The 27,870-nt window shown below is 40.6% G+C and overlaps 4 protein-coding genes across 5 annotated transcripts in view; 1 reads left to right on the top strand and 3 right to left on the bottom strand.

The window, feature by feature from the left end:
- The window catches only part of LOC143265368 (uncharacterized), a 253,696-nt gene that overhangs the window by 96,529 nt on the left and 129,297 nt on the right, over window positions 1-27,870 (bottom strand). The gene's annotated exons all lie outside the window — the stretch shown is intronic.
- LOC143265337 (ATP-dependent DNA helicase Pif1-like) lies at window positions 4,972-8,199 on the bottom strand. The gene has a single exon (XM_076536802.1). The coding sequence runs from the start codon at window positions 7,564-7,566 to the stop codon at window positions 5,989-5,991; it is 1,578 nt and encodes a 525-aa protein (XP_076392917.1). The 5' UTR covers window positions 7,567-8,199; the 3' UTR covers window positions 4,972-5,988.
- On the bottom strand, window positions 16,396-20,832 carry LOC105664140 (uncharacterized). Of its 2 annotated transcripts, XM_076536928.1 has the most exons (5): window positions 19,919-20,832; window positions 18,560-18,607; window positions 18,237-18,475; window positions 16,685-16,798; window positions 16,396-16,575 (listed from the first exon to the last, which is right to left on the bottom strand). In XM_076536928.1, the coding sequence occupies exons 2-5, from the start codon at window positions 18,579-18,581 to the stop codon at window positions 16,396-16,398; spliced, it is 555 nt and encodes a 184-aa protein (XP_076393043.1). In that variant the 5' UTR covers window positions 18,582-18,607; window positions 19,919-20,832. The 2 variants fall into 2 exon arrangements, with proteins under 2 accessions (XP_076393043.1, XP_076393044.1); XM_076536929.1 differs by lacking the exons at window positions 16,685-16,798; window positions 19,919-20,832 and having other exon boundaries at window positions 18,560-19,123.
- LOC143265398 (uncharacterized) lies at window positions 20,928-27,422 on the top strand. The gene is made up of 2 exons (XM_076537225.1): window positions 20,928-22,983; window positions 23,485-27,422. The coding sequence occupies exons 1-2, from the start codon at window positions 21,071-21,073 to the stop codon at window positions 24,059-24,061; spliced, it is 2,490 nt and encodes an 829-aa protein (XP_076393340.1). The 5' UTR covers window positions 20,928-21,070; the 3' UTR covers window positions 24,062-27,422.

Raw genomic sequence — 27,870 nt, 5'->3', positions numbered from 1 at the left:
TCATCGAATACGATCGGGCGCGAACGGGCGAGCGGGAAACGTGGACGATTGGCACCAAGATAGTTCGGCGGTATTACATGTTGGCGCGAAAATTAGCGAGGGAACGAAGAATTGGACTGCATTTGTTTCCTTTTACGTGGGAACCAGGGGAGAACGCGGAAAAAGGCGTAGCGTCGGGTTCAGTCTCGTTTTATCGTTGAAAGTAGGAAGTCGTCCGAAAAGTTGTATCAGTGTCCGTATTTGATTTTTATATTTCGTTGATTATTATACTCTTGCTAAATTGTTAAAATTATTATTCTGTTATTATTATTCCAAAAAAAACTAGTAATCCGTCAACCTCGATTATTTCCGATCCTACATCAATATGACGTAGACGATATAATTGCGATAAAGCGTACCCAGATGGGTTCAGGCCGTAAATTACGCGCAAAATTTTTAGGACCGTATCGCGTCACAAAGGTTAAATCTGTAACGTCCCTGGTACTAGAACCTGGTATTTTACAGCGCTTATGAAGCAAAGAGCGGCTTTTGCTTATTAAGCGACTCGTTTTTACTATAACTAATTCTAAAAGAATGTGGGATCGTGGTGGCGTGTGGTTAAAGAGTGAAATCTACAGGTTAATACCTTTCATTAATTAGGTTTATTCAAACAATGATGAGAAAAAGAGTTATAATTAACAATTACTTTAGTAAATATAAAAATGTATATGTGACTGAATTCTATAAGCAAATTGGAGTATAGTAGACTTGTTGTTAACGCAAATCGCAGAACGGTAGCTAACTACTTCAATTACGCGGTTTTATAATGATATACGCAACGCAAGAAAATAACGCAATTTAATAATGGATCTAGATCCTAACAAAACTGCCAGAACAATATTTGGTTAATTACAAAACTCTAAATTTTGTATTAAACGTGGAACAGTTACTCCTTATTTGACTCTAAACTAATTAGTTTATGGCCCTTTTCGTCAGAGCACAAATCGACACCCAAAACCTGATCGCTTAATTGGGGAGCCTGCGTTAGCTGGCTACTAGAACTACCCCACGATGCAAGAATCAAGTGACCAACGTGTGACCAACAGGGTTGCAAATAAAAATGATTCGACTTTAATTACTTATTGAAATTACTGAAACGCCACCCAAAAGACACGGGCTTCAGAGACCAAGCCGCTCAATGATGGGGAGCCTGCGTTAGCTGGCTACTAAACTACCCAGAGCGAACTCCGAGAATCTGACGGCGAATTAGTAATTCAGGAAAATAAGAAATATGTATGAAGAACTGGCGAGCTCTCGTTGATGTCTTAGTTTCTTCTGGGGCTGAGCATAGTACTCTCCTTACGGAGTTTCAGATACAAGACCGTTTGAACGGGGAGCCTGCGTTAGCTAGCTGCTAGAATTACCCAACGATCGAGTATCCAAATGGCTGATACTCGCTGTCCAGTCAAAACTGAGAATCTTGTAGGCTCTTACCAGTTAAAACTGCTCTAGTTAGTCGCTTCCTAAGAGGTCCGGCACGTAGTACTTCTAAGATTGTTCCGCGCTCGCAGCCGCTGCTGCACGCCCTTTTATACCCAGAGATTCATGGGTTTTTCCCGCTCAAAAAGGAGTTATTCTTTTATTACGCTTTATTTAGTAGCAAATATATGTAGGATGGGAGCAAGAAGATGAGAAACGGATTAAAGTTATAGTAAATATTTTAATAAATTGAAAGGAATACAAAATTTAATATATTGATGATAGTTCACGTTTCTACGGTTCGGCCAAGACTAGACTGTCCTTTCGACGCTGTCGCGTTTTTTTATACTACGCATTCACACTCTTTTGTTTCACACTCGTACATCACACACACTCATACCACGCAAAAATTAATTTCCCTTTACCGAATCCCACATATATATTAGTTTGATTAATAAAAATACGCTTTGATTTATTATTAATTAGTTTTTCACAAGTTTTCCCGTTAAATCGTATTTTTAATAATTTTTAAATACACAAATTATAAGTGTTTTAATAGAAGAAATAATTAATCGCAAACAATACATAAAATAATAGCTAAAAATATAACGCAATTTATAATGAGTGAATAATTAATAATATATATAATATAAAAATTTAAATAATAATTTATAATTACTTTGTATCGAAGTATATCTCCTGTCTCTTTCTAACTAACGCGCGCGCCATCGATCGGTGATCTACTCTAAACAATGTTGCACGCGTGAGCTACTCCATCCCATTACCACGCGAATTTTTATGGTGCAGTCGGTAATTTGCGGTCGGTAATACAATAGAAAAAGATATACGTATTAGCATATGTCTTCATTTATCGACAGGATTCAATATGATGTACCCGGGGACGTTACAAATGAAATAATACCTACGATGTAGAAAAAATAGGATTAGGCGAAGGTCCAAAAACAACTTCGACTTGTGCGGAATATATTAAACCATGGCGCAGTTATAAAGATTCATCCGGGACGGATGAATTGCAGGATGGCCGAATGTAGGGAGTGTAACATAGTTGTAAGTAAACATACATTGTATTATAGTTAGAGTAACGTATTTGGAGGTTAATTTTGATTGTTCTACCTTAATAAGTACTTTCAAGATGCGATTCGCTGTAGCTTATACCTGTCAAAAATTAGATACAATTTTACCAATCATATTTCTTTCATGAAATAAGCAATACATCCTTTCATTTACTCTTATTGGCGTGACTTTGGCCGTGTTGGACATCAGAATGTACGAAAAGAGGAAACATGCTTGAGTTCACAGCTATAGTACTTATACGTGTAACGCGCAAAAGAAATTGCCAAATAATGATAAACCTGACCATTCTTTAACACTTGATTTAACTTATCCATTTATAGAGTGTTCTCTATTATATTCTACACTTCCTCATGAGAAAAAATAAATCAGTTCTACTTCGCACACATAAAAATCCCACATAGTTTTAATAAATCCAAACTAATCTATACATATGGATTACTGGACAATAATATTCTACGTGATACCATATTTCTTGCAATAACTGACATGCAGCTTCTTACACTGTCTTAATAATCAGCTTGCAAATATTCCCCACTATAACCTGTACCTGTCAAACAATATATACAACATTCAAACATCGCTTCTACATACAATGGACAAAATTACGTACCAATCAATGACAAATATTTACTGCCGCTGGTTTTGCTCAAAATGAACATTAGCGTACATTTGCATTATGAAATCCGACGAAAAACCACTATTATATACAGGTTTAAATTCAACGCTACGAAAGATTTTAAATTTCATCTATATATTGCTAAACACATATGTAGGGAGTGTAACATAGTTGTAAGTAAACATACATTGTATTATAGTTAGAGTAACGTATTTCGTGAAGTAGTATACATATAACGATTTTTGCGTGTTCAACGGAATTTTGCGTCGAAGCGATCGTCGTTTGTTGCTTGGACGTGTCGAAACCTGCACGCGTGCTCGGGGCAGAATTTCGTTAGACGCCGCGACGTATAGATGTGCAAGTATCACAGCAAATCTCTATTACACTTAAAGTTAAATTTACAATAAAACCTATACATATTATGCATTTCAACACACGAAACACAAAAGAATCACCAATTTAATTGAATTCACATCCGAATTTAATATATTCCATCACATATTTTATCACATAACGCATAATATATACGAAATTTAATACACCGAATTGCGTCTACCGCCGCGCGAACTAAAACAAAGCGAGTTCCAATCTCTACGAAGTCCGAACGATTCCGAGTCCAAAAGGAACCTGTCCAATCGGCACGGAGTTGGAACTGTAAGACGTCATAAACGCAAGACGTCCAATCGGCACCGCGTCGAATTGGGACGAGTCCAATCGACACCGCGTCGAATTGGAATGCGTCCAATCGGTACCGCTTCGAATTGGAACGCGTCCAATCGACACCGCTTCGAATTGGAACGCATCGAATCGGGACCGTCCAATCGGGACGGAGGCGTATTGCTTTTCGCATACGTGGCTTAAATACAAGTTCTGGCAGCGTATTGTTTATCGCATACGTGGCTTAAATACAAGTTCTGGCAGCGTATTGCTTTCGTGATTCGTAACGAAATTTAAAGTTTCCTGCGGTGTATTGGTTTCTCCTTTTGTAACAAATAACGATCGTTCTGACTCGAACGTTTTTACAGGAAACGGAATGGTAGAGTTCTTTCCTCTCCCCTGTTTCTTTTTTCTTTCGCCTTCTTCAATCTCGAATTGAAGACGAATTTCCAAGCATAGGGCTGAGTCTCAACAAATCGCAGCGTGGTAACTGCTCTACCGAGTACAACTCGCCGCCAGGTACCTAAGTCATTTAGAGACGATTGCAAGTCTCAACGTCGAACTTGGCGTACCCATGATCGACCGTTAGAGCGCCGTGGTCGTCGTACGGTGAGATCTCGACGACGAGTCCGATGACGCCCATACGACAAACTGGGGCCCGTGCGATGAACGATCCGAGGATCGTCCACCTAGTAGTGTCACATTGTTTTGAGCCTTTCGACCCACACGAGACTCCTAAAAAAATATCGTTGCTAACTTTGTCTAGAAAGGATACGCCCTTATAAGGGAACATATCCAACTCTGACACGCCGATTTTGATGAAACTTATGTGAGATATAGTTCTCAAAGAAATATTTGACACGTATTTTTTTTATCGGCAATCGTGCATATTGAAGGGGTGAAAATAGCCTTCGAAGTTGGGGGTGGAAATCATATTTTTGGGAATATCTCCGGAATTAAAGAAGATAACTGGATTCTTTTTTTTGTAAACTGTTGGTCTTTTAATAGGCAATTTTTGTGCGAAAAAAAATTTCAATAAACTTTATTTGTTTAAATAATATTTCGAAAATTTATCATTTTTGTTTAAATTTTTGTACTAAATGTTGATCTATTTTTTTGCAACTTCGTGTACGTAAACTATGGACAAAAATAGGGGATACGTGTTTTTGGAATTTGTTGTTTGTTGCAATGTTTATTAGATATATAATTTAAAATAACCTCCTGTGAATAAGGGCAATCAGCATTTTTATTAAAAATATCATTATTTCTACAATCTTTAACAATATTTTAGATATTAGCTAAATGAGCTAATCGTTATCGGCCTCCAATTCGTTATAATATCCAAATCTGCTGACGCCTTAGGTATCAGAGCAGTTCGATTTTCCAACCACGGTTTGGGGTAGTGATTTATAACAATTAAGATATTATATAAGGTAGCTAGCAGCATTGAGATAGTCTTGTAAGAATTTTCGCACGCGTATCCATCGGCCTGCTTAGGGGGTGCATTGCATCGCCGTCTGTGTTGCGCAGCGCTCGCCGACGTACGACTGCTTAGATCAATTTTACATGAAGGGCATATATCCAAATTGTGTACCAACTCATGATCCTTTAAACCATCGCCATTGTCGTCAACGTCCGAAAGGGTATTCATCCTCCGGATAGAGGTATCCGGCCATCCGAGGCTTGTCTGATTCTTCTTGGGTGCAATAATCTTCGCCCGAAGGCATGAACTCAGCGGGCTACAAACCCGGAGGGTCCATTTGGCATTCGCCAGGTTCGGCGTACGCCGTTTAGCCGTGACTAGGACTGCGATGGCGACGTGAGTCACCCAAACAGCCAACCAGTCACGTTACCGACAGGTACCACTTAGAGGTAGGTCGTGCGACTTGGATGGGAGAGACTAAAGGACCTAACAAGAGGTCTGAGTTACGCATTGCCATCCCTGCAACTATGACCCACGTAAGCGACAGAGTTTTTCCCCCGGCGAACCGAAGGAGAAACCCGGAGCGATTTACGCTTAAGAGAGTCATAGTAAACTAGTGGCCCGAGCCGACATTGAATAAAGTGGGATCCGGTATATGAGTTTACCTATATAAGTTTGAAGTAAATAAAATAGCCCGCAAGTTATATACATCATAAATAAAAAGAAAAGAAGAAGTTGTTTATCCGTCCGTGAGTAATTGATTATAAACTATGTTTTTGGTATGCGATGGGTCCGGATGTGTTGGGTACGCTGCGTGGCCGATGAGGATACGAAGCTGTGCGCGGGAAGTAACGCGGCTCATGGCAACATACAGCTGGCCGTGATCGAAGACGCTGTCCTTCAGGTATATTCCGACGCGCTGAAGTGTCTGGCCTTGCGACTTGTTTATAGTCATAGCGAATGCGACTTTCACCGGGAATTGCTCACGGCTAAATGCGACTCCCAGGGTACTGTCGCTTGGTGTTAATCTTACTCTGGGAATTATCGCTTCTTGGCCAATGTGAGTGTCGGTTATTATTTTGGCGCGGAATATCCGACTGCCAAGGGAGGTGATACGCAGACGGGTTCCGTTCACCAGACCATCGACCGGAGACATATTTCGGATTAGTAGAACAATAGCACCGACTCGGAGACGCAGTTTGTGCGGAGGCAGGCCAGCCACTTCGACGTGGTTCAATAGTTCTGGCGGATAATCTATAATCGCTTCGGCGGACGGATCAATGAGTTTATCTTCCGAGAAATAAACTCCTTGTTCTCCTTCGAGCGAGTCCAGTATAATATTATTAATAAAGTCGCAGTGATCATTGCGGGGACAAAGCAAGGCATGAACGGGGTTCGGCTGTGTAAGATTTCGGTTATAAACCCAGTCAATTAGGTCTCGAGGCGACCCATGAAATAATAGGTCTTGCGGGATACTGGTTATGTCCGTGTCGGGAACGTTGGCGGAACCGTCGCCAATAGTGAGAAGGTACGCGGCAAAATCAATTTCTCCCGGTCCAACACGCATGTTTTGCGTGAGATGAAGCAACTTAAATTGCGACCAAAGGGGATTGCTACAAATGGACTCGGCGATGTTCGAACCTGCGAGCGCGTTTGGAATGACAGGTGCACATTGCCGGAAATCACCACCAAGTAATATTATCTTACCTCCGAACGGCAGTTGACTATTGCCCGTTATATCCTTAAGCATACGGTCCATCGCCATTAGTGCCCGTCGCTCGCACATGGACGCCTCATCCATAATAATCAGTTTTGCAGCCATCAAGCGTTGGCCTGCGACACTGGCACGGCTTACGTTGTAATTTGAATGTTCGGTGAGGGGAACCGGTAGTTTGAAGAAGTAATGGGAGGTACGGCCGCCAGGCAATAGAAGGGCCGCTATTCCGGTCCACGCGGATGGGACGACGACGTGTCCGTTATTTCTGAAGTGTTGTATGAGGGCCTTGTATATAAACGTTTTGCCAGTGCCACCTGGACCATCCAGAAAGAAACAGGTAGGGCCTGTATACGACGAACTTAGAGTGTCTAAAATAGCATTATACGCTCTGAGCTGCCCCGTATTTAGCCGACTAACGTATTCCTCGTTAGGCACGACATACTCATCGAATGGAGCCAGTTGACGGAAAGCGGTAGCCGGTGGTTCCGGGAAGTTTAAATTCGTCCAGTCAACCATATTAGCCTCTGCGATCAATCTTATGTCACGTAGACCATGCGCGAAGCGAAGACTCGTCGGTGCCATAGATACGGATGAGGTCATGCGTAAGTTCCTCTTTGTGGTGTTCCCACATTGAAGCGCCGTTGGGTGGACGGGTCAGGGCAAGTAGTTATCCGAAGAGGACACGAAAAGCCCGTGGACGTTGGCATTGCGCGGCTTCGTCTAAGGTCTCCTGGAAGGCAGTACCACTATCGATCAGTCCGCGTGCGTGGCATGCTTCTTGAGCGGAGGCGTACACTCTACCTTCGTAGGAAAAGAGTTCGTCCCAGTTGCGTGGACCCTTAACATGGTGGAGCAAAAGCCGAATCGCAGCCAATTCCGGGTTATTCGGTGGGACTTGGAATATTCTGCCAATTCGATTCGATTGTCGAACTCCGGCGGTCCACTTTTTTGCCTGGCTGCTCCATATGAAGTTCTGGGGGATATCCCGGTATAAATACCCGCGAGCGACCGGATTAATGTCGTTTAATTTAAAGAACGCCGTCAGTTGCGTGTCACGGTTAGCTGCCGTGTTTGCCGCGGGACCTGCCTGACCGACCGCGAAGTATACCGTACGGTCGTTCCTCCTGTGTACCGTTAGGCGCTCTACGGTATGAGAGAGGCCGTATAGATTATACTTCATTAGGCGCCAGTGAGCCTCGGACGAACCAAGGTATCGCATTGTACGGTACCTCCTTATTTCGTTACCCGGTTCGGAGGTAATAATTTCTGCAATATGCGTTACGTCGTGGCCTTTATTAATATAATTAAATATATATTTAATTACACGTACACCGGAAAGGTGTTCCACATTGATGTGACAGCCGAACATCTTCGCCAGATATGGGTTGTATGGTACTACATGACGATTATCCAACCGAACCGTTATTTGACCGCGCCTCTTCATAACGTGCCGGCCGTTGTCTCGCCGACGGTATAGCGGATATCCATTCAACTGCACCTGTGTATGTTGCTGGAAGGCCTTGGGGAAATTCTGCTTGCATGTAATCCCGCCGTCTGGCGAACAGATTTCAGTACACAGATGCAGGTAATTTGTACAAACTATATCGTATAATTCGGGGTCTACCACCGGGTCCGGAATTTCTGCGCATATAACGCGATCAATGTATTCGGGATCTCTCGAATTATGCGGCGGTTCAACAGCGACTATCCAGTGCGAGTGGGGTATTTGTCGCTTCTGCATTTCTACGGAATAGCCGTAGTACCGGCATTTACCGAAGAATGCATTTTTGGTAATTACCAAAAAACGCGATTCCCGATATCTGGCCTTAAGTCTCGCCGGTTTCCATGATTAATACTGCCTTCGATCTCGGGCCAAGCAGGATTTGCCGTGAAGGTGATAAAAAATGTCGCAGCACCAAGTTGCATAGACATGGCCAGCATGTCATGCATGGTGTTCATTGCATGTCGTGGACCGCCGATGAATGAGGATGGCAGCAATACTGGAACACTGGTGTCAGGATTGTTCGTCACGCTGGTCCTTTGATCGTGATTATTGAAATCGCCGATATTCTGCAATGAATCACGACGTAGGACACTCTGATTCTCTTGCAGCCATTGAAGTTTGTCTTCTTCAACTCGTAGAGCTTCGTCGACCAACCATTGCTGAAATAACTTGCCACAGTCCTGCAAATAGTCTTGATCGTCGCGAATGGCCATCTGACAAGCTGCATGCTCGCGAAGGATGACGTATTTCCGGTTATCAGTTCCCACAGTGTGACGGATACCGGTGTGCCATCCAATTACCGAGTACGGATCCAGCAAAGGATATAACATGGCATCAAGAAGGGGTTTCGTAATCTTGACGATCTGTAGAGGTTCGGTGTTCGGCATGGCACGATTTTGGATGATCAGCTGGTGGTGTTGGCGAGGAAGACCACCGTGGTCACCGTATAATACCGCTACATCGTCGCGTGTAGTCGGCAGGTTGGTACGCCCGACGTGAATACCGGCGCCAGCAGGGCCAGGCAAAAGTTGTATGTGGACTGTAGGCCGCGGTTGATTTTGTCGAATGAGCTCTTGCTCCTTCTCGTACGCGTGGAGAAATTGCTGAGCAAGGGCCGAGTTCTCTCGCATGATCATAGTAATATTATTTAAGATCCGAGGACTTAATTTCGTGGCCTCGTAGCACAGTCTTGTGGCCGTTTCTATGTTACAAAAGTAGGCTGAGCCATACGGCATGTTTGCATCAGTGCGCGAACTATCCTCCTGATGTAACGGGCCAATGCGATGGAATATTTCTCCTCTACCGATCAGATAATAAGTGCCAGACGGAGGGTTATCAATTTTGAGACCGAGCGAGCAGAAACTAAAGGCAGAATTGATGTAGCGGCTATTGTCCTGGAAATATTTGAAGTCGCAGTGTTCTGGATTAGTGAACACCTCACGGAGATACGGGTGGATCGGCCGAAGGGTAAACGCGACCTTTCCGTTAGAGCAGCAGGAAGAAAAGTGTCCGGCCTCGGTACGCTCTGACTGGAAGTGTTTGGCCATGCAATGTGGACAAATGGCATTCATCGGCCCAATGCTGTAATAAGATGTCTCCATGAAGAGTCTCGTGGCCGTAGCTTCTCCGGTACGACGGGCGACTTCTTAGCGCTCATTCAAGCAATACTTGTTCTCGCGTTGCAATCAACGCCGGCGTTCGTCGATACCTGCGGGCGTACGTCTGCCTTGTTCGTCCTCTTCAGTTGGTCGTAACCACTGTGGACCGAAACATCGCCGTCCAGTATAGGGTAGCACTTCGCCATCTGGACCTATATCGGCGTAAGTAGCTGGTCTGCCAACCGAGCGTGGAGTAGCGGGCACATTTGTGTTACGTGTTCTTCGCCGACGAACGGGCTTTGGAGCGCGAAAAGAGGTAGACGTTGATGGCTGCGGAGCGGGAGAAGCCGAAGCACGTATCATCGCTGAGCTCGTTGGTTCAACAACGTACGGCGCAGTGGCTTTGCGGACACGACCGCGTGATGTTGACGGAACCGGCGACGAAGCTTCAGTTGCAGAGCGTGTCCGTAATTGGCTTTGCGAATTACGGTTTCTGTCCGTTCGGGCAGTAACAGTAGACCGGCGACGGGTCTTGATCGGACGACCTCGGCGGGCGGTATTTAGAGGAGAATCATCCATTATTGATGTTCTGTACGCTGAAATAATACAAAAAAATTAATACAAAATCTATTTAGTTGCATGTGACACAATTGATACTTACGACGAAAATCGAAGACAAAGTTGGTAAATCGTAATATAAGCTCGGCGTGCGTTAATCCGATACGACTCTGTCTTTATCGATATGCGGTACCTTAAAAGAAACAGAATAAACATCTAATCTATTTATTTTTAATAGATACAATATACTTACGTTCAAAATAAAACAGAGTTCGATGATCCCAATGTAACCTTAACGGGCGTTACTTGTACACTGTCCTGTCAAGATTTATATCTGTTATACTAAAGAGAACATAATTATTACAAAATATATGAAGTTTTAAGCAGTAAAATGTACTTACGGTGTAAATGGAACAGACAGTTGTAAGATCCCAATAGAACCTTAGCGGCGATAATCGGGCTATTAAAATAAGATGCAAGATATATTATATGAAACAGAATTTGTAAAAAATAGAAACGATTTTGATTAATACTTTATACTTACCACGTAAATACAATACGGAAATCGCAAAGGGACTGCAATGCTATCCTGAAAAGGACGGTCACTGTAGGATGTAAGCGTGAGCTGTTTTCAAGCCGAACGCAGAACTGCAAATAGATAATACAACCTTTCCGTTAATAATTAGGCAACCAAAATATGTGTGAGATATATTATATAGAACAGAATTTGTAAAAAATAAAAATAATTTTGATTAATACTTTATTACTTACCACGTAAATACAATACGGAAATCGCAAAGAGACTGCAATGCTATACTGAAAAGGACGGTCACTGTAGTATAAGAAACGCGAGTCAATGCACGGGAATAGAGCGAGCAGGAGAGCGAGCTGCTGTCAAGCCGAACGCAGAAGTGCAAATAGATGTATTACCATGCGTGTCATCGTATATGAAGGGTTCTTTTCTTCAGTTATATGCCGCATAAAAATGTGTTCTGTCGTTAATATTCGAAGTGTTAGTTTTATCCACTTGCCGTAAATAGTTTTTATTATTTGGGATTATTCTACTATAGTTTATATAGGGTGTTTCAAAAATATTTAATTTTTTCAATATTTCCTAAAGTATACATTTTTTCCAAAAATGTTTCGAACAAAAGTTTTAAGGTTTTATATGGGGCAGCCTACGGTGCCCTTCTGCCCCACCCTTGGAAGTAATTTCTTGCTTTTGATCGCCCTGTATAACTCAAAGTTAAAGTCAAAGTCCTGAAACGAAGCGGAATCTATAGGGTGTCTCCGATACTCTTACATGTCGCAAAAAAATATTGTACTTGTTCGATATTTATTAAAAATTTGAAAAATATTTTCATCCCCTCCCATTTTATTAAATTCATTTTGCGATGGTCTAACGTAGAATTTAGCCCGCTTTCCGTGCTCGTGATAAAAAATATGTGTGTCCGTTGCAAAAAATCGATTCGACCTTCAAATTGTCTCGACTGTTGATCCGAGAGCCAAGCCGAAAGCAGGGGCTGAAGCAGTCTTTGAAACCCTTCAACTTTTGTCTGAAACATTTTTCTCTAAAGTCAATAGTTTCGTAGATATTCGTGTGGACCACTTTTTTTGAATCACCCTCTATAATTTAAACTTGAAGTCAGAGCGTCGAAACAAAGCGCGTTTCGCATGGTTTTTCCGACACTCTTTCATGATTGAAAAAAATGTCTTACATTTATTTATATTTTTTCGAAAAATGAAAAAAATTTCACCCTCTACATTTTTTGAAATTCATTTTCTCGTGCTCAGACGTAGGATTTTCCCTGCTTTTCACGAACGTTATGGTGCTAGCCAAAACGAATGTGGCGCCCTCATGGAGTGCAAGCGAATGGTGTGAAGTTCGTCGAATGTTCTCTGTCTATTTACTGTGTTTTTGGTTAGGAGAGACAAGGACGGTAAATATGATGTTACGAAAAAACACGCATTACGCGAGCCAAAACGACTCTGCGAAGAAGTAATATTTCGACATAATTTCTTTTGCATACTACTCTCAGAAGTTTAATCTAGGTCGGTCCGCGGGCCGATTTTGGAAAAAGGGACGTGAAAAATTTTCTTCTATAAGAAATGTTAGTTTTCAGTGCATAAAATTGTTTTGGACAAAATTGCAAAATCGGCCCGCGGACCGACCTAGATTAAACTTCTGACAATAGTATGCAAAAGAAATCATGTCGAAATGTTACTTCTTCGCAGAGGCGTTTTGGCTCGCGTAATTCGATAAATCCGAACCGTTTGAATAACAATATGGCCGCTGGGATATCGCGCTGCTTGGTGCTGAGACTGGATTCAGGCCTGGCTATACGTACATACATATAGCACCCCAGAGGGTACCGCTAAAAGGGCCCACCATTAAAAAACAGTTTGCATCAAAACTAATAGATGACAACAATCGTATCATGATATTTTCTTTTCAAATGTATCATGTGCAAACACAAAATATTAATTCCAGAAATAATATATAATAAATTAGTTATGTTTTATGTTTTTTTAACAATTTGCCCGATCTTTTCTACGATATACAGGGTGTCCCGCAATTAGTGTAGGACCCGAAAAGGGGTGGTAGGTGGGGCGATTCTGAACAACTTTTTCCTTTGCCAAAATATTGGTTGAGGCTCAATTGGTTGAGGCTTATTGAGGTAAATCAAATTTATTCGATACGTTTATTTGTTATGGCAAAGAAATAATGGATAAACTATGGAAAATTATTTTCGTTCGATATTGTGATAATGAAAAAGAACAAATTCTCATTTTTAAAAAATTAAATAACTTTTCTATTCAACAAATAAAAATTTGAATTGAATAATTAATAAATTTATTAATTTAAATGTAACTCACCCATTGAACCGTAAATAATCACGATGAAAATGCATCTCTGTCACTGGGTCGATCCACCGATCCTTACTGTTCTCATAAATAATAGAAACTCTGAAAAAACTCTCAAGAAACTTCACTGTCACCTATCACTGTTATCTCTCATTATTAGTTTTCATTATCACTTTTTTCTGTCATTTTTCACTAATTTTCACTAATTTTCACTGTGAGTTCAACACATAAATACGACGAATGAAAACACATAAACGAATATTCAGAAATAATTTAAACTATATTATCTTGAAAGCAAGAAAACAGAATTTTTTATTAAAAACAACGATACATTTTATTTCAACACGTATCTTTCGACAATAAACGATGACTGTCGATCGACGCTGCAGTCGTTCAACAGATCATCGTTGCATGGCAACCGTTCGCGACGTATGCCTCGCGATCGAGAACGAAACCGCGATCCGTGGCCAGTCTAACAATGTCTTCTAATAAAATACAATATAATATCGATTCCTCAATTCGGATACCTTATAATGAGAATATAGCGTATCGTTAAACATACATATCTATGAATAATCGTTCACGCGTTTTCATTCGGTCCGTTTACCGGTCGTGCTTATGTTGTGCAATTATTAGAAAGAGACAGTGAAATAAATTGAGAGTTCATTGACCCTGCCAGGATATCAGCTGTTGATGCTCTGATCGGTGGATCTACCCGGTGACATAAATATTTTTTATCGAAGCTAGTTTTTTCATGAATCAATGGGTAAGTTTTATTTAAGTTGTTTCCATATTTTTAAAATTATACGTACGCAGCAATTGATTTATTTCACTTCAATGAGGTACTGCATTAGATATTTTATTCGAATTTTATCCCATTTCGTAGGGAAGGTACTCATTCGTTTTGAAACGTGAATTTATTCATTTGCTTCATTAGAATAATCGACAGAATGAATTTTCGTGAATTTATTCTTTTTCCTTTTTGAAGGCTTAAAATAAATACAAGATACTTGGTCTGGGTAAACAACAACTAATTGGTTTATCTCCCATTCACGAATTACGAAGAACTTAATATTATTCTTAACTTCTTAATTCATTATTCAATTTAACTTTCACCTAATAACTTCCTGTTATACCGACGATATACCAACGTTATACCGACGTTATCGATACGTTTGTTCACGACGACGATCGGCCGTCATATTCGAAGCTGTCGCTCACGCTTTCGCGCGCCCGGTCTATGCACGCTCTCATTGGTCAGTGTTTTTTGCTAATAACTCGAAAATGGAGCCTCAACCAATATTTTGGCAAAGGAAAAAGTTGTTCAGAATCGCCCCACCTACCACCCCTTTTCGGGTCCTACACTAATTGCGGGACACCCTGTATAATTATTTCTTTTTAAACGGATAAGAAATTGTAACGAACAATCAATGAAATTAACATACTAATAAGTTAACGAAGTGACACCATAAAAATAATAATAAAAAATGAAAAACGTAACATGGAAAAAACCAAGTCCAGCGAACTCGAACCTGCGACAAACAAGATGCAGAGATTACGAGGCAGGACTCCTACCCTATTAGCCAATTTTTTACTTGGAAAAGTGTCTTACGTTCCGACACATAACTGACTACGACGTAAAATTAATTAATAAATGAATTTTATTAGTGTACCTAATACAGTAAATATTCGATATGTGCACAAATGATCTGTACGATATGTGCACCAAAGTTATCCCCACCACTGGGGGGAAGACCCCTTCAGACGCTGCGAAGCTCGATCGTCGAGAAATGTAACATGATTCGGGGTCGGGTATATCCGTGAAGCAATACATATACAAATATAAAACTTTTTTATTTTTGATTTTTCCGAGATCCAACTTTTACCAACCAAAAAAGAGATTCTTTACATTTTTCTGATTAAAAGAAGACCAAACACGACATAATTTGGGCTATATTTACTGGTTTAATTGACGATAAAAGTTTCTCACGTCGAAGAGGATAGCGAGTGAAAAAGAAAGAGACGCTACGATCGTAGCAGTCGGCAACGATCAAAAGTCTGTTCGATTATTTGCAATACTTGAGCATTGCTAATTTTTTTATTTTTCATCCATTTCTTTATATAACTTTCTCCATCATATTCGCGACATTTTCTTGATTAAAATGAGACCAAACACGACGTAATTTGAGTTATATTTACTTACAATATCTTATTAGAGTAAAGTCATCGATGTACGCGTAACATTTGAAATTACAAGTAAATATGGCTCGAAGTATGTCGTGTTTGGTCTCATTTTAATGAGAAAAATGTTACAAATATGATGAAAAAAATTACACAAAAAAAAAAAAAAGTTTTATTCTTGCATTAGGAGTGTCCTTCTGGTAGGTCACTCTTTGTTTACGTTCAGTCTCTTTCGCTCGAAATGTAGGAACTGTACGATATCTGCACCAGTTCCGTCCCGAGAATGGTACACATATCGAACATGTACTATACATAGTCTAAATCATTTAGTGTTTAGTCTTATTTTAATCAGAAAAATATGAAGAATCTATTAGTACAAGTTGGATAACGAAAAAATGGAAAATAAAGAAGTTTTACTCTTGCAATAGTATTATCCCCTCACTATGTTTCCGTTTGTTTACATTCGGTATCCTTCGCTCGCTGTCCTTTTCTACGTTCGGCAAAACATCAATCAATGTAGGAACTGTACTATATCTGCACCAGTTCAGACCCGAGAATGGTGCACATATCGAATATTTACTGTATATCATTTTTATTGATTCTGAATGTATTTTAAATTACTTAAATTCCGGTTTTTAGCCTATATTGTTCTATTTAATTTCGACTTATTTATTTAGACTTAATTCTAAGGTAAGGTTATACATGCAAATAATGTACACGTAATTAATTGTAATTATTTATTGAAAAATATTTGGCAGATACATTCGGGGCGCCGGGGATGCCCCGTCCCCGTCCTCGACCGCCTCGTCCCTGTTGATTTGGTTGATAAGGGTGTGGCGGCAGCACTTCGTTCGCCGCCCGCCGCAACGCGGCCGCCATTCTCCTTCTCCGTCGCCTGTTCACCTGCAATAAGATAAAAATAATGAGGTGTAAACATTTTTGGGTCTGGAGTTTCACATTTATACAATAGGTACTACAGTATTCTCTCCGTAAATGTTAAAAAGATCTCTACCGTAAGTGTTAAAATTTTATCCTCACTACTGGGGGGATCCTCTTCGGAATCAGTCAAGAATGAAATACGATCAGTCGTCGAAATGACGAGGATCGAATATCGGTGAGACACATACTAATGCAAGCAAAGGAAAAGATTGTAACTTTCTTATTTCTTACTATTTTTTCGTGAAACTTTTACTGTCGTATTTGTCCAGTTTTTCTGATTAAAACGACACCAAACACGATATGATTACGATCGTAATTACTTATGTAACAAGCCATAAAAGTTCCGGGCTTTCACACTTACGGCAATCTTTACATTTACGGCAGAGATACGAATTCCACCTAACGGCTTGCTATATAAGTAATTATGATTTTAATTATACCGTGTTTGGTACCATTTTAATCAGAAAAACGAGACGAATACAATAATCAAAGTTTCATTAACGAAAACCCAAAAATACAGAATTTGGACTTTTGAATTTAAAAGACAGAACACGCACGAGTCTTTCAATGTTTGCCGATCGTTCAAAACTCTATCCCTCCTTGTCTTTTGTATCGCTGTCTCTTTCTACGTTCGGTACACTACAAAGAATGTAGTACCTATTCCGAAAATGTTACAATCAAGACCCGCAGAAGTAACATTTACGGAGAGAATACTGTACATGCTTTGTAATGAGCCGAACGTAGAAAAGGATAGCAACACAAAAACTGTTACAATCGTATTCGTTTCGTTTTCCTGATTAAAAGGACACCAAGCACAATATATTTACGACAATAATTATTTGTGTAGTAAACCACACAATTTTCGGATTTTCACACTTACGGCAAACTGTATATTTACTGCAGAGATACGAATTCATTCTAACTTGACTTGTTATAGAAATAATTATGATCTCCATTATATCATGTTTGCTGGCATTTTAAGGGGTAACACCACTCTAGAGCCCGAAAAAGAGGCCTAACTTTTTGCATAAAAAATGAGCATAAAATTGTTTATAAAAAAAAAGTTTGCATTCAATCAAAAAACGGCTACGTACTTCCAAAGACAATATTGTTGTGAAGCTACTGTAAAAATTTCAATTCAATCCATGCAATAGTCACTGAGAAATCCGTCCTCCCAGTATGAAGAAACTGATTTCGAGAAAAACGCGTTTGAAGTTTTATGAATATTTAGACCCTTAAATTCTCTGTTCACCGCTAATCTGCAATGCCTGTACTATACATTTGGCTATCCAGATCAGTGTTTGCCACCTTCTGTAGCTTTCTGGATACTTCTGTTTGTTTGGTAGGTAACAAGTAAACTTATTATTTTAAATGATAACAATAATACGAAAGCGATGAATTGCAACATACCGCGCGAGTACTCAGTGTGCGCTCTGAGGCGCTGCGGCAAAATTGATAATTGAACCATTTAAAATTTGTTTTCCACTATAAATCAAACGGCATTCTGTTCTTAAGACCCTAAAGTATTGTTTTAGCAAAGAAAAAAAAATCGACTTTCTGAAAATCCTAGAGTGGTGTTACCCCTTAATGAGAAAAACGCGACGAGAAATTGTTATTCAACTTACAGAAGCCGGTGGTGGCGGCGGGCGCGGGGCCGAGGACGGGGTCGGGGGTGGCACCCCTGGTCCCCCCGTTGGCACCCACATCGCCGGGGGCGACGGCGGTCCCGCCGGGAACGGTGGCGGCGGCGGTGGCGGTGGTTCTGCAGGATGTGGTTGTGGTGGCGGCGGCTGCGGCAGCCAGCCTGGCCGCGCTGGCCACCATGCTCCCGGCGGCCACCACTCTGGCCGCGGTCTGTACGCGTCTGCATAAAAAATTCAATATAAATTTACAATATGTTTCATTAGCTTTTGGCCTCCTACAAATACATGCAAAAGAATATTCTTACCATTTCCACCGAGTGGTTCCATATTTTTATTCTTCTTGTTTTTCTTTTCTGAAAAAAGAGAAAGAGATTATTTAATTAATATGCTATGGAAAATGCCGTGATAAATATTAAATGAAATAAGTGGAAGAATAAATAGAAATGTCGGAGACGTACTTACCGCTACCACGCTTTACGCAGAAATGATTTTTGTTTCGTGCCCCTATCCGCAATATAAGCGACACGCGAAGAAATCATCCCCACCACCAGGAATAAGGAGGGAGACCCCAAAAGGAGAGGGAAAGACCCATCGACACATACGATAAACATTGGGGACACTATACATGAAATTGTAAAATAGAAATGACTTTTTTTACATATAACTTTCACCAACATATTTGTAACATTGTTCGGATTAAAATGAGACTAAACACGGTGTAATTTGAATTATATTTACTGGCAATATCTTCTTGTGGTAAAGTCATCGATGTACGCTCAACATTTAAAATGACAAATAAATATGTGCTGAATTACACCGTGTTTGGTCTCATTTTAATTTGAAAAATATTGCAAATATATTGGCGAAAGTTTTATTTAAGAAAAATTAAAAAATAATTTTAAGAAAAAAAAAACGCCTACTTCAAAATGCACTAAAAAGTGTAAAATAATTTCTATTTCCTAATGAAGTAATTTCTATTTCATTCAATCATACAATTACGTAACAGATATGAATGAAACCTATTTACTCGTTAGGTAGTATGTTAAATACATTTCAACCTTTTCGGAGATGGCGCAAAATTAAAAGATTTTTTTGAACATGTCAACCTTTGGACAGCCGAACATAGGCAAAACTTGTATAGCTATTTTCTTTTCATTTTCAATTTCAATTTTTTTTTCTTTTTCATAGAGTATGCGACGGAAAGACTCAATCGCCGCATATACTATAAAGATAGAGCCCATTTGCCGCTTTTCTTAGATCCATGGCTTCCACATGCGAACGAAGTCGATTCAATTTCATTTATATCAGAAACGTTGCGAAATGAAGATGCAGTCGTTACATTTACGTATATTACCAGATATATCTATAATGGTTCGTATTCTTTCTCAGGATTTCTTAATTTCCAATACGCCATACCATAATTTATTATTTTTAATTTTGCGCCGCCTCCGAAAAGGCTGAAATGTATTTAATATACTATCTAACGAGTAAATAGGTTTCATTCATATCTGTTACGTAATTGTATGATTGAATGAAATAGAAATTACTTCATTAGGAAATAGAAATTATTTTACACTTTTTAGTACATTTTGAAGTCGGCGTATTTTTTTTCTTAAAATTGTTTTATTCGAAGTCGGTTAAAAATAAAAAAATTTCATTCTTACATTACGATTGCCCAGCCGAGATGTTATTGTTTCTTTGCGCTTGGTGGTGTCCTTCACTCGCTGTCCTTTTCTACGTTCGGCACACGTGTGCAAAACTTGACACCCCACAGATGTGTAGATATCGAGTATTTACAGTATAAAACTTTTTTATTTTTCGTTTGTTTGTATTGTTTACTTTCGCTCATTGGTTTCGATCATGAGCTGTTTCCTTCCGTGGCAACGTCAGTTTGTTACAGGCGAAGCTGTTAGAAACATCGCCAAGCCTTTAACAAACAGTTCGCGTGTATTCACGATATAATATATCGTTTATTTATTTTTATTTATTTTTATTTATTTATTTATTTATTTATTTTTTTTTTCATTGAGTTTTTATATTTTTTAATATTTGATTACACAAGTGGAAGTAGTGCACAGTGAAAATGGACAAGAAAAAATACCAAAACAAGAAGAGTGCGCGATCAGGTAGAAGGACATCCCTGCGAAACAGAATTCGGGCGCTACATCGAGCGGACACCGCATCACAAGCAAGTACATCACAATTAGAAATTGTATCAGGTGCATCAAGTAATGATTGCTATTGTGTTTGGGCGGGGAGACCAATGAACACTTTTGTAATACTTTTAAATAACAATTAACTTTATTTAATATGGTGTGAACGAGACGTAGGCAAAACGTAGAATGACGCCCACGTATGGCCGAGCGGGACGACGCGGTGTAAAAACAATTGCCGATCGAATTATCGCGCGGTTTTCGCTCGGTACCGTTCGGTTGTCTCCGGCGATCTTCGGGACCGCATCGCGCAGTTCGCTCGTGGGACTACTTCCCCAATCGCGTATATAACGCGATTACGCGTATCGCGTATCGCGTATATATTGCAATGTGTCTGAATTCTCCGACGACAAAAGTAGTAATATAAATTTAATAAATAACAGTAATAATAATAATAATAATAATAATAATAATAATGATGATGATGATGATGATAATGATAATAATAATAATAATAATAATAATAATTTAGTAGAAATCAGCGACATTGAAAATTTATCAGAAAACATTTATCCGGACGAAACAGACGTTAGAAATACTGATATATTGACATTGCAATCAGCACCTGATGCATGTAGTGAAGCATATGTAGACGCATGCAAAATGCAAAACGACATTGACGAAGAAGTCGAAAATGTTGTTTTGCATGTAGATAGCAACATTGATGTAGGTCGTTTGTGTTCTGCCGAGATTAGTGGACGAAGCATCGTAAATTTTGGGCATGTTTTTTCGGAATTACAAAGATTGTCAGCCCATTGGCAGAATTCATGCCAGTTCACTGATCTCGTCATAACAAAAACGACGCGTTCCGGTCTCAAAACAAGATATTTCGTTGAATGTCGAATGTGTCACTTCAAAGGTGATTTTTGGAGTGAACCGACATCTGACGAAATATTGGATGTCAATCGAGGTGCCGTAATGGGTACCATATTGACGGGGACTGGATATACGCAATTAGAGGAATCATTAGCTGCAGTAGATATAACATGTATGAACAAATATACGTTTGCCAAATGTCAAGACGAAATGTCCAAAGCTTTAGCCGCCGCTGCAGAGAAAGAAATGCAGGAGGCTGCTAAAGTGGAAAGACAATTAGCAATTGCAAGGGGTGATGTCACTGACGGTATTCCATATATACCTGTGATAACAGACGGTTCCTGGATGAAAAGATCGTACCGCAGTGGCGGTTACGATTCTCCATCCGGGGCGGCTATTATCATGGGTTATCATACGCGAAAAGTTTTATTTGTCAGCGTGCGAAACAAATATTGTTGTATTTGCGCACGCGCTAGTAAATTAAATATTCCGGTCCGCGAACACGAATGTTACAAAAACTGGGGAACTAATCAGAGTTCCACCAGTATGGAAAGTGACATCATCCTCGAAGGCTTTCGTTGCAGCTTAGAAATGTACGGGTTAATATATTACAAATATATTGGCGATGGCGACAGCAATGTTCTTAAAAAATTAAGAGATTTCCCACCGTACCAAAATGTTGTTGTGGAGAAGATTGAATGCATCAATCATCTTCTCCGCAACCTTTGTAAAAAAATAGAGGAAATTAGTAAGAGTGGTGGTCGAAGTCTCTTAAAATTAAGAAAAATTGTTGCGCAAAGTAGTAAAGCGTTTCGTATAAATATTACAAGAGCTGCAACGTTTCGCCGTAACAGCGATGCAACTTGGGAAAATAAAATTGCTGGTTTAATTAAAGATTTAAGTAATATTCCTAGCCACATTTTTGGGGAACATAAAGATTGTTCCTCCCTTCCATACTTTTCCAATGAAGAAATAAAAGAAGGCGAGAAAAATCTTGTTCCCCAATTACAAATGGCAGGATTATATGCCAAAATAGAATATGCGATGAAACGCATTGTTGATAACGCAGAAAGCGTATTATATAATTATACCAGCAATTCTGTAGAAAGTTGCAATGCTGTTATTGCTAAAATGATCGGTGGCAAACGTATTAATTTTGCTAAAAGAGGTTCTTACCAAGCACGTGTAAAAGCATCAGTACTCCATTTTAACACTTCGAAAGCGCTGAGTACTGCTTGCTGCACGATTGGTAAAGTGCCTCCAATTCGAGCAGTAGAGGTTGAAAAAATGAAAATAAGACAGCGCGCACAATATGCGCTGCGTGTTAAGACAGCGTTAGAATTGGGTGTACCTGTTCGTAGATCAAAATATGCGGCCAAAGCGTTTAGAGCCGATAAAGATTATGGGCCAAACGCGGAACGGCCGGATATTAATGATAACATCTACAAACAGTTGAAATCCAATTTTTACGAAACGCTATTCAATCAACAGCGTAATAGAGACGTGTTAGAATATGTAACGCGGGGTCAGCATGCAAACCCGCAGTGGCATTATACACGTCGAACGCTGTTGACTGCATCAAATTTTTCGAAAGTTTGTTGCAGAAGGGATACCACGTCCTGCAAAAATCTTATAAAAAATATTCTTTACCCTCCTAAATTAACGAGTCTTGCTGTAGCGGCACATGGTTCGCAGCGTTGGTAGAAATTAGCATTGACCGTTTACAGATGTTTAGGTGTAGGCAGTTAAGCCTACCCTAAGGTCTGTAAGTCGGCGAAATTATTTTATGTTTTTTGGACGTGCGTAGCTCAATAGACTACCCTACCATAAACGCTGCCAGCCATGTCCCGTTACGGTTCATTAGGCCACATGGTCAGCACGGGCCGGAAGGACAGTTTCGGTTGACAAACTTTAATTTATAATACTTTTTCCCCCGCCGAAAATGGGAGGACTCTGCGAGAAAAATAACTCCACCCTCAACTGTGTAAGGAGTTACGCCTTCTCCGAAAAGTTTATATATACTGTGGAAAGGCGTCAAAAAAAAAAAAACAGTCGAGCCTCCGATTCTGCATCATCGAACATTCTATACTGATTCCGTAACATTGTATTCAATAGCATTTCTGTAACATCACACATAGTTTCCATAGTTCACATTAAACACCTTACCTCTTGCAAACACAGTGTTGCGAGTATTAATCATTTCACCTAACCTACCTCGCGACACTTGCAATTAAGTGGGGTAAAGAAAAAGAGATTTTAGCACGACAAGAATTGGAGGAGATTCTGGGAATCAAAATCAATGAGTGCGGATTATTCATTGATTCTGAATTCCCATATTTTGGTGCGTCGCCTGATGGCATTGTTGGAGAGGATACAATCGTCGAAATTAAATGCCCTTATGCAGCGCGACAAATGTCTCCAACCGATGCAATAATAAATAAAGTCGGAGAAATATATCGAATTTTTAATAAAAACGATGACACCCGCATGAATGAAAAGCACAGGTATTATTATCAAATTCAGGGGCAACTGCACATTACGCAACGAAAATATTGTATCTTCGCGATATGGACGCCTTTCGGAATCAAGCACACAATTGTTGAGCGCGATGACACATTTTGGCAAATGAAAATGTTATCACCACTCAAACAATTCTATGAGGAGTGCTTGGTTCCCGAACTAATTGATAGCAGAGCGGCAAGAAACATGCCAATTCGGGAGCCGCAATTTTGTTTGAATGTACAGCAAGCGACTAAAAAAAGGAAATTGAACGAATAAGCGCAATAACTTGCATTTCAATTATATTGCGCTAGTTCGATAAATTTTCGAGTCGCTTGGGAAGAGGTGGTGGGCACATTCTGCTTATTACTGTAATATTTTTGTAACATTGATTTAATCATTCTTTTACGATCATATTTTTTCTTATATTTGTGATTAATAATAATTACTTCTAAAAGTTATTAATATATGAAGGAAATGCATTGTAATAAAAATCGCAGTTTGAACTGGCTTAATGATCGCGTAGCAAAGAGGGTCATTGTTACAGCTGCTTCGAAAAGAAGCAACAGAGAAAGTGGACGAGGAAAGAGCGAGAGAATAAGACAGAAGAATGCGAATTGGTTGGCAAGGAAAACGCGGTGGGCGGGTTAGATATAAAACGTTGAACGGAACAATGTAAAAATTATCGATAATTTTTAAATCTGTTTATATTGTATTAAATTCCAAATTCTTTCTCTATTAAAATGTACAACATAAGTATTACAATTTTGAATTAATTGTCAAAAACTATGTGTCGTCGATATCTTTCCAATATGGAGAAATTTCGTATTTCAAAGAATAAATGAATTCGATTAAGGAAGAGGGTAAATAAAAATTGTTTAGACACAATTGAGTCTGAAAAACCTTGATAGTTTATTGGCTCTAGCGATTCGAATTAGGGGAAAAAGCCGTGCGGTATAAAAAACCCCTTACAAAATTATGTATTCGTTAACGATTCTACGGTGAAAATGTGTACGAGTATGTATATGTTATGTGTATGGTTGAGTTGATTGTGGATCGATTTGAGGAGAACAGGGTCTCGCTCAACGTTGTTCGATTTGAGGAGAACAGGGTCTCGTTCAACGTTGTTCGATTTGAGGAGAACAGGGTCTCGCTCAATGGTTGTTTGATTTGAGGAGAACAGGGTCTCGCTCAGTATTGTTCGATTTGCGTGATAATTCACGTTGCGTAAGATTATTCACGATAATCGAGTTGAGAATGTAGGACTCACTCGAATAATGTTGATGTGTACGTTTAACCACCCTACCGTGGCCTGTTCGAGGGTGTAGGGCTCGCCCGAACAGTGTACAGTGTATGTACGTTTAACCACCCTACCGTGGCCCATTCGAGGAGTGCAGGGCCTCGCTCGAATGGTGTTGTGCATGATTTCCGAACCACCCTGCATTGGTTATGCTACGTTGCGTTACGCGGAAACTTCTAAGTTACGATTGACTTCTTCGACTCTCGATCCGAACCGTGTAAGCTTCAACGTTCGACTGTGTCTTTCGTTGTACGAAAAATCGCCTAAATACTCTCGCGTTTCCGAAGGTAACGGTTAGGAAGAACTCTATGCTTTTGTTTGCCCAAAACTGTTTTTAAAACGAAAAACTCAGCTGTTAGCTGATTTATGGTATGTACGTGGTTTGTCCGGAAAATACGTATAAAAGTGGAATAATTATTTTATTTTACAATTATTCATATATTTCAATATGGTCCCCTTCAAAGTACTCCCCCTGGGACAAAATACACTTGTGCCAACGCCGTTTCCATTGTTGATAACATCGCTGAAAGTCTTCAGTTGTGAGGCTCTTCAGTTGCTGTGTTGTAGCTGCCTTGATGGCTTCCACATCTCCCAAGTGCCGCCCCCGAAACACCATTTTGCATTTCGGGAACAGAAAGAAGTCGCAAGGGGCTAAGTCGGGTGAATAAGGCGGGTGTTCTGTCACGGTGATTGAATTTTTGGCCAAAAACTCACGCACAACGAGCGACGTGTAAGCGGGCGCATTGTCGTGATGAAGGATCCACCTGCCCCCTTGTGCCAAATCCTTTCGAACTCGGGCCACACGAGCTCTGAGACGTTTCAAAACTTCAACGTAGAAGTTACCGTTCACTGTCTGGCCGGGAGGAACAAATTCTTGGTGAACAATGCCCCGAGAATCAAAGAAAACAATTACCATTGTTTTCACATTGGACCTTGATTTTCGCGCCTTTTTTGTTCTCGGTTCCCCTGCTTCCTTCCACTCCTTGCTTTGAGATTTGAGCTCTACATCGAATTCGTAAAACCAAGATTCATCTCCAGTGATAACCCTGTTGAGAAAGTCCCCCCTTTCCTCAGCTTCCAACCAATCCTCACAGCAAGCAACCCTCCTTGCTTTCTGCTCTGGAATTAAGAGCTTCGGAACGATTTTCGCGCACAATTTTTTCATTTCAAGTTTTTCTGTCAGAATTTCGTGAACGATTGTTTTAGGAATTGACAGATCTTCAGATATTCTAATTGTCAATCGACGATCTTTAAGAATACAAGCCCGAATTCGTTCAACATTTCCCTCAGAACTCGATGTGGAGGGGCGTCCTGGACGAGGGTCATCTTTTACCTCTTCGCGGCCCTCCCGGAACCTTTTTAACCACTTGTTTACAGTTGGTTCCTTCAGAGAATTCTCCCCATAAACTTGTTCCAAACATTCAAAAATCTCGCGGCCATTCTTGCCAAGCTTTGCGAGAAACTTGATGTTAATGCGCTGTTCCTCAATCAGAGAGAGCTCCATACCGACGGCCGGTCGAATAGCGTGACTTTCAACAAGCGACCGTTAATTCCTACTTGCTGGTACAGCGTTTTCGCTTGAAGTCAGCGTCAAGTGGGTGGCATAGAGTGGGGGAACAACCGGGGCGCCCGTTTATGACGCCTTGATACACTGCCCCGATGTTTTTATACGTATTTTCCGGACAAACCACGTACATGTCTACGGTAAGATTCGTTCGGACCGGATCTGATAGACAATAGGGTACTCGGTGACCCGTACTCCGAAGTAAAAACTATTGACGGTGGCCTACGCGCCGACCGCTTGGGCCCTGCAATAAATTGCTTAGCCGCGGCATAGGTTTCGGTTCGCGGCCGAACAAACTAAGTAGTATTATATAATTAAATAACTGAATACTATAACTATTAATTGATAAAACATTGTCATCCGACTGATCCTTGACTACAAGTATCATTTGGCGAAAGAAACAGTTCAACCTCTATACGGATTTTATTTCTTACACCTGACCTTTGAATATTTTTCTCTTGCAGGAATAGCATTAAAGTAATCACATAAATTATTTTTGTAAGTATGTAACATTTTTGTTATCATTACATCTATATCTGCGTTAAAAAATATTGTAACGAGGCATATTTTCATTTTGGTGATTACCTTCTTTTTATTTGGTTATGCCTCGTTACGAGGATCCTCCCGAATTGTTGGCCCCACTCCTCCGCCCAAGCGGACCCCCTCGCCGCTGGGACAATTATGAGTGAGCGTGTGTGTGTGTGTGTGTTTTTTTTGCGAGCGTTCTTTTTATTTGTATATTTTTTTTTTCTTTCTTCCCGCGAGCCCCGCTTTTGTCTTCCCCCCCCCCCCCCCCCCCCGCCCTTTCTACCCTCCAGCGCCAGGAAGGAGCCGTCGTTGTCTCCGGTCGCGGAGGAACCCCTCCCTGAGCGACGGAGGCGCGGGATGGGTCCACCGAAGAGGAGTCGCCGGCTATCCGGTCGCGCCGCCACCCCGTCATCCTCCGCGGGGGCGACCGGCAGCCCGCCACCGAGGGACGCCAGGCCTGGGGACGTGCCACCCCCAACCGCCACCTAGAGAGGGCCCCAGGACCTGGCCGCAAACGTCACCGTGGGATGGCCCATCCTCGACGCCGAAATCCTCGGGGTGGGGGAATACCGCGAACCGGGGAAGAAGATTACGGATAGGAGAAGCCAGCCAGCCGCCGCGTGTGAGAGTCGGTTTTCGTAAAAGCCCCCCCGCTAAAATTCGGATCTTTCTTTTCTTTCTTTCTGCTTTTTCGTT

Source organism: Megachile rotundata, chromosome 11 (genome assembly GCF_050947335.1).
Source record: "Megachile rotundata isolate GNS110a chromosome 11, iyMegRotu1, whole genome shotgun sequence".
Lineage (NCBI taxonomy): Eukaryota > Metazoa > Arthropoda > Insecta > Hymenoptera > Megachilidae > Megachile > Megachile rotundata.
Note: the sequence above shows the minus strand (reverse complement) of the source record. Positions and strands in the feature narration are given on the sequence as shown.